This window comes from Spinacia oleracea, chromosome 5 (assembly GCF_020520425.1).
Source record: "Spinacia oleracea cultivar Varoflay chromosome 5, BTI_SOV_V1, whole genome shotgun sequence".
NCBI classification, from domain to species: domain Eukaryota; kingdom Viridiplantae; phylum Streptophyta; class Magnoliopsida; order Caryophyllales; family Amaranthaceae; genus Spinacia; species Spinacia oleracea.
In genome coordinates, this window is record NC_079491.1 from 65029038 (window position 1) to 65036132 (window position 7095).

The window sequence follows — 7095 nt, forward strand, 5'->3', positions numbered from 1 at the left end:
AAATCTGAAATAAGTAATAAGGTCCTGAAATAAGGTGAACTAAACAGGGCCTTAGTCATTGTCATCAGCTTACGACCTACATCGTGAAACCCTGAATCCCTAGTGAAAACTGATCAATCTGGTGATCACAATTCATAGATTTTATTAATTAACTGTTTTTTAGGTTATTTTTGCCGTACCCGTTTCTTGAAAATTAGATTTTTACCGTTTTCTGTCTCTGTACCCGTTTCTGTGCTTCATAGCCTACGCATAATAACCTAACTTGATTAGGGAATTTAAAAATCTGTGATACATTACATAAGAAGCCTTTACTTTTGAAATCTTAGGGCCAAGATATGCTGTTTTCATATCTTGGTTATAAACCTGGATTTTGTCAAGATAGAAAATATGGAATTCTTGAAATTAAGCTTATCGCTACAAGCAAGTGAATCTTCTGTTTAAAGCAAAGAAGTAAAGATAATACGGAACCTTTCATGAATCCCAACTCAAAGGAAAGAAAACTGAAGGGAAACCTTTCTAATCAAAGGATTTCCATGTGAAACCTTTTGTACACCAAAAGCTAAACTGCTTGGAGATGATATTCCGTCACCTTTTCCCAGGATTTGAGTGTCTTATCTTGAGTATCAGTTTTGTATAATGCCAGGCGTTTTACAGTGAAAGTCAAGTTACCAAGGCAGTCATCCAGTGCATTAGCTCTATCCTGAGCTTTCTTTTTCTCTTCATCGGTTAAGTCCGCATACAGAAGGCTCATGTGTGGCATGTAAGCTGCACAATCATATATAGATATTAGTAAAGCTGGAATATCAGGAATTTAACTCTGCAATTCACAGTCATTAACCGCCATATGATGATATTTGTGTATATTATAATGTCAAACACCCAAGAACAGGCCGGAATCAAAGTGTCAAAGTTTTCAATTTTGTTCAGAGCTACTTGTGTTTCAGGGACAGGGAACTTTTAGAATAGGAATTAATTTTTGCTAGGCTTTCTATATCAAAAATGATTTTCATAGGTCACAAGATTCAGCATAAATAAATATAAAAGGAGCAAACAGTGTCTTAGTTAGCTTCTGAATCAACTAAGAACTACAGCAAATATAATTAGGTGGTGTGTGTAGGAATTTGAGACTACTTAGAACTCATTAAGCAATATGCGAAACATATACGAAATACGAAGTATTAACTAGGGTTATCGATCAAATAACCAAGAAGTTATAGGCCCTGTTTGGTAACTAAAGGTTAGCGTTTAGCTGTTTACTGTTCACATTAGCAGTTAGCGGATTACCTTTTTGTTTAGCAGATTTGACTGCGGATTTGACTAGCTGATTATATAAATATGTTTGGTAACAATTAGAGGTTTCTTAAAGGTTTTTTACTATTCCATTGTGCAAAATGACAATTTTGGACATTGATCTTTTGTAATATTATTTTTTAAAATTTTTGCTTAAAATGTAAAGGGTTGTAAGTAAGTACAAATTTATAATCACAAAATAAAGAAGTATATAATCACCTTTTTCCATCTTCTCTAAGAATCATAACATTTCCAAAATAAAGGTAAACCCATATACCCAAAAAGGAAAAAAAATCACAAAAGAGAAAATAAATAAATTAGAACCCACCTCCTTCTCCCACCTTATTTCCATCGCCAAATGAAAAACCACCCTCCTCCATTTTTGTTCAATTTCTTCAAAAACCCACCATCAAAATTCCCAACTTTTGACCTCCTCAAATTTCCATTAATACTTACTCTTGATCATCTTCATCTCCCGATCTCCTCTTAAAATTCTCCATGATTTATTTCCAAAAATATTAATGATTACAAATCAGATTTCATGGTTACAAACTTACAATGGAACTCAATATGCAACAGAAGTTGGAGGTAGGAGAAGCAACTTAATAGTCTGTAACCTTCATATTATTTCTTAAATAATAATTTATACATGTATTTCACTTGTAATTTTGTTTTTTATTGGGATTTTTTTTTGGCAATCAGTAAACGAATTCTTCGTCTACAAATATTTGTTTTCCCTCAAATTTTTTTATTTATCAAAGGAATTACATCCATTCAAGTAAGAGCAAATTTCCCTCAATATTTATTCCTATATATTAATTTATCGTCAATTATGTGCTTTAATTATGTTGCTGGAATTTCTGAATTTCTCATTTCCATATATTTTCTATGAAGAGTAGTTAACTTCAATGGCTGTTCAAAATGATGGGCATGAATGGTAATTCAGCAATAATACCAAATCCTCCTTCTGAAAACGTTGGTATTTGGAGCGTATTCTAAAATGGAGGTTTAGGCAAAATCCGCTCATACAAATCTCTGTTTACCAAACACCCCAATTAGTGGATTGACCAGTCAAACCTCTAAATTTACCATCAATCCACTAAAAGCTGGTATATCCGCTTGTTACCAAACGCAGCCATAGCCATTCTGAGATGTCAGACCCCTGATGAACATGAACCCCAACTCTCCGAGTTCTGTAACTTATGGCCTTACTTTAGTACAAATAATTTTTAACCCATTTCAAGTTTTACAGTAATACCATACTTCGGTTTCAATTGAAATTTAGCTATAGCCAATTAAACTTACGTGTAGCGCGATTAAAACCAAAATGTCCACAACAATGATCACTTGTTTCAACTACCTGTAAACAAATAGGGAAACCATTCAAGTCCAGTTAGATATTAGATAAAGTACCATTCCATATCATACTATAACTTAAATCCATCATTACAACATCTAATATTGGCCTTGATGTATAACATCTTACAGGAAATTGGATGTTTGCTGTCTTTTATATACGAAGTATTTGGTAAACAACTCTGTTCACTTTTTGCCTCATGACTTCACACTGTTTTAAACAAAAGTTGCTTGTAAAAATACAAACCACTAACAAGTAACAACTAATAAATGATGTTTTAAAATATCTTTGTAAACCGCCAATGAAAATAACAAAATCAGCCGGTCACGTGATTCATTTTAAAGCCGACTGATTGACAAACAAGACCTCTTAATATCCTAATTTTTGAAAAAAATTACAGTTTAACAACAGAAAAATTAATCATTAGAAATTATATAAGGATAGGGAATCATTCAAGTTCAAATAGTATGACTATGTGGATGAATCTATGAAGTAATTTGTTGGGACACAAGTTAATAATAATACCTCAGGTGTGGTGTCAAGGAGGAGGTAAACACACTGATAAAAGAAAGTTCCAGTGGAGACGCCCCTACCGTAAGCAGTATACGCGTTCAACCCCTTACACGCTGATTTGAATTTCTCAAGTGCATCCTCCGGCGTCAAATCAATAGCCCCGACAACAGTAACATGGGGATCAAAATCAGGACCGTTGAATTCTGATCGGAGGGTGTTCATCACATCCTTCACTCTCTGCTTCACATCATCTGACGGAAGTCCCCACACCGAGTAAACATGTGTCTGGGTCGCCATCTCTTCGTCTAACCTTGTTGTTTTTAAAAAAAATTGATGTTATGAATTGAAGAGTTGACCGTTTTGATGAAGAAATGGCGATTTTGGTTTAAGAATATAATGATGGAATCAACCTAACAAGTTGGTAATTGAAAATACGGAGTTGTATTACTTTAAATTGACGGATGAGGATCAAGTCTTTCTATTTTAATTTATTTTGATCCGGTGGATCCGTGGATCAGTGGATGTGATCACGTTGTCGGTCTTTCCGTTTGTATAGGGTTTGTTTGGCCAAACCAGCGATAAAGGGTATCAATTGAGTAGGGTAACAGAAAATTGTAAAACGAACGTCGGTAAATAACGTGAAATACAATAAAATTTATATATATTGTTTATAATTTCACTATAAATATATTCGGTATCTTTGAACGCTACTAAAGTAAATATTTACCGTTATCTGTACCGCTATCTGCATGTTACTTTCTCTGATCTCTACTCATACTTTTGAACACTACTAATTTAAGCGTTTACCGCTACCTAACAGTTAACTCTACTGCTAACTAAACCGTTGAACCTAACCGCTATCTCTATTGTTAACTAAACTGTTGCATTGCCAGCACTTACAAATTTTACAAGTGGCGTCTTGAAGTCAAAACACTACAACCTACTAAACACGCCATTAGGTAAATGACAATGTTGAAAACTCAAAGATGCCCCTGCACTAATCACGATTCAGATTTCACAAACCTTTTAATTACATCCGGTGTACAATAAATATTGTTAGGCAAATGTAAATTTAACTTAAAATACTTAAAGGTTATATTGATATAATTAATGTAAAAGTTATCCAATTATAATGTAAAAGTTATTTTTTGTGATAAGATCGATTTTTCTTTTAATAGCTGTTATGAAATCAAAATCACTATAATGTATAAAAATTAATCATGTACTCCCTTTGTTTCATATTAGTTTTCCTTTTTTCCTAATCTGCCGTTACCCAATACTTTTCTTGTTTCTATTTTTGGACATATATTTTTCCACTTTTACATAAATAATGATAGTTTTTTCTCACCCAATCATTCCTGTTAGGTTATGATACATATAACTGAATATAAATCATGCGGAAAAACCATTAAAGCCAGGATTCCAAATTAATTGTCACATAACAATTAGCATAATTTAGGATGCATACTCTTTGTAGTGTGCCCTCCCTTGATGCGCCCGAACCGAACAAGAACAAATCTTTAGGACTCCAAGTATCGTCCCTCCGTAGAAAGTCCACAGCACGTCCGGATCCGCCTTAGGTTTAATTAACTAGAATCGCCTCAAAGGTACTATGTATTTTCGGCTATTATGAAGCAAATAAGTGACTGAATTTTATGCCTAAAATTCTTATGAATACTTAGAAAACTCGTTATAAATTGTGAGCATTGATCACCTATTTATAGGGTATGGAAAAGGTATTGGAATCCTATTAGGAAACGAATTAATTAATCTGAATTTAATTAAAACTCTATTAATTAATTTATCTAGTAGATATAGGAATTTAATCTTTAAACGAATCCTACACGTTTTAGGTTTCGTACGTAAGCACAAACACACACGAGCATGACCCGCATGCACGCAGGCCATGCCCGCGCATACGCTAAGCCCACGAAGCCCACGCGTGCTTCCTTGTGCTCGCAGCCTAGGCGCGCGCTGGGCCTGGCCTTGCGCTAGGCCTGGTGTGGCCATGGGCTGCTGTGAGGCGCGCCAGGCTTGCTGGACGTGGGCCTGGCTTCGCGCTGGGCCTTCGTCTAGCAAGCTCGTCCGATGCTAATTCGTACGACGCGCTTCCGATTAATTTCCCGATTCCGGAATTCATTTCCGATACGAACAATATTTAACATTTCCGATTCCGGAATTAATTTCCGTTTCGAACGAATATTTAATATTTCCGTTTTCGGAATTATTTTCCTATTCCGATAATATTTCCGATTCCGACAATATTTCCGTTTCCGGCAATATTTCAGATTCAGGTAATATTTCCATTTCCGATAATATTTTCCGATACGTACCATGTTTCCGTTTCCGGCAAAATCTACGAATTGGATAATATTTATATTTCCGATACGATCCATATTTTCGTTTCCGGCAATATCATCGTGTTAGAGGCACCGCCAATAAATACAATGTGCCCAATAGCAAAGATGACAATAATATCAAATAGCAAGGATTTAAAAGTGCATAATATTCGAAAATCTTTCTTCCAGTTGAAATGTTTATCATAAATCCGAAAAGGGGGATGCTTCCAAGGACTTTCTTCCAGTTGAAATGTTTATCATAAACTAATATCTTCTCGATTAGCATTATTAGTTTGATAACTTTACTCACACGGTGATAGCATAGCTGATGTTTGGATATTCCATGTCTCTCTGTTATACTGCAATTTTGTTTCGAGTCTACTGCACCCTGTTTTAAACTATTGTCCCTTCTGCCTAGGGGGTTTCAAAACCCTTCTCGTGCAGGGGTTGCTTGTTTAAATTGTAATGTCTGTGGAGGTCAGGTAAAGTTGGTGTTGGATATGACAAAACGTAGTTTTATTTGTTGACTAGACATGGTTAGGAAATTGAGAACTATAATGTGGCCTAAAGTAATTATTTTTAAGGTTAACAATTTCATATTCCTTATTATTAAGGTTTATCTTTTGTCATTCTTGTTGAGCTTCTTTTTTCTTAAGTATTTGGATTTTGTTAATTGATAATGAATTTCTTATTAAAATATTATATTTGATTTATTTGTTGTGCAGGATGATGCATATAGTCAACAAGTACGAGCTACTTTAAATATGTGGAAATTTATAGAGCTTTTGGTACATAAATATTAGATAGGTTTTAAAAAATAAAGCTATCGTATAGTGATTATTGCAGGTTTTTTAATTTTAATGGAGGTAGTTTTAGAACCAATATTTTTTTTAACTATTGAGTCAATTGTAAATTTATAATAGATATATATTATGCTTATGAATTTATGTTTTTTTTAGATGTTTACATTTTTTAAACTGTTATGAAAATATTATTATAAGTAGTTCATATGTATTACAGGTATATGGATAACTAAATCCATTTGAGAATGTAGTTATAGATCAATTGAAAGCTTTGTATTATAGGTATGTGGATAACTAAATCCATTTGAGAATGTAGGTATAGATCAATTGAAAGCATTGTCATAAGCTCAATTAAAAGCGTTGCCATATATAAACTCAATTAAAAGTGTTGCCATAAACTCAATTGAAACCGTTGCCATAAGCTCAATTGAAAGTGTTGCCATAAGCTCAATTGAAAGCGTTGCCATAAGCTTGTTTGAAAGCGTTGCTATAATCAAACCTAAAAGTGTTGCCATAAACTCAATAGAAAATGTTGCTATAGATACAATTAGATGTGTTACCATAAGTGTAAGAAAGTGTTGCATTACTTTTAAACTTCAACCAACAACCAACTAATAAGTGTTGCCTTAAGTTGGCAAAAACTGTTGCCTTAAATGTGTAAATGTTGCCTTAAGTTGTTGAATAACTGTTGCCTTAGGTTAAAAGTGTTGCCTATAAAAAGCGTTGCCATAGTTAATTATGGCAACAATTTATCATAACTATTGCCTAAATCCGGGAAACTGTTGCCATAAAC

At 33.9% G+C, this 7095-nt stretch overlaps 1 protein-coding gene across 1 annotated transcript; it reads right to left on the minus strand.

The window, feature by feature from the left end:
• Positions 1–368: 368 nt before the first annotated feature.
• On the minus strand, positions 369–3739 carry LOC110794162 (cyclic phosphodiesterase). Its single transcript, XM_021999106.2, has 3 exons — positions 3173–3739; positions 2596–2650; positions 369–765 (listed from the first exon to the last, which is right to left on the minus strand). The coding sequence occupies exons 1-3, from the start codon at positions 3455–3457 to the stop codon at positions 560–562; spliced, it is 546 nt and encodes a 181-aa protein (XP_021854798.1). The 5' UTR covers positions 3458–3739; the 3' UTR covers positions 369–559.
• Between the last annotated feature and the right edge of the window lie 3356 nt (positions 3740–7095).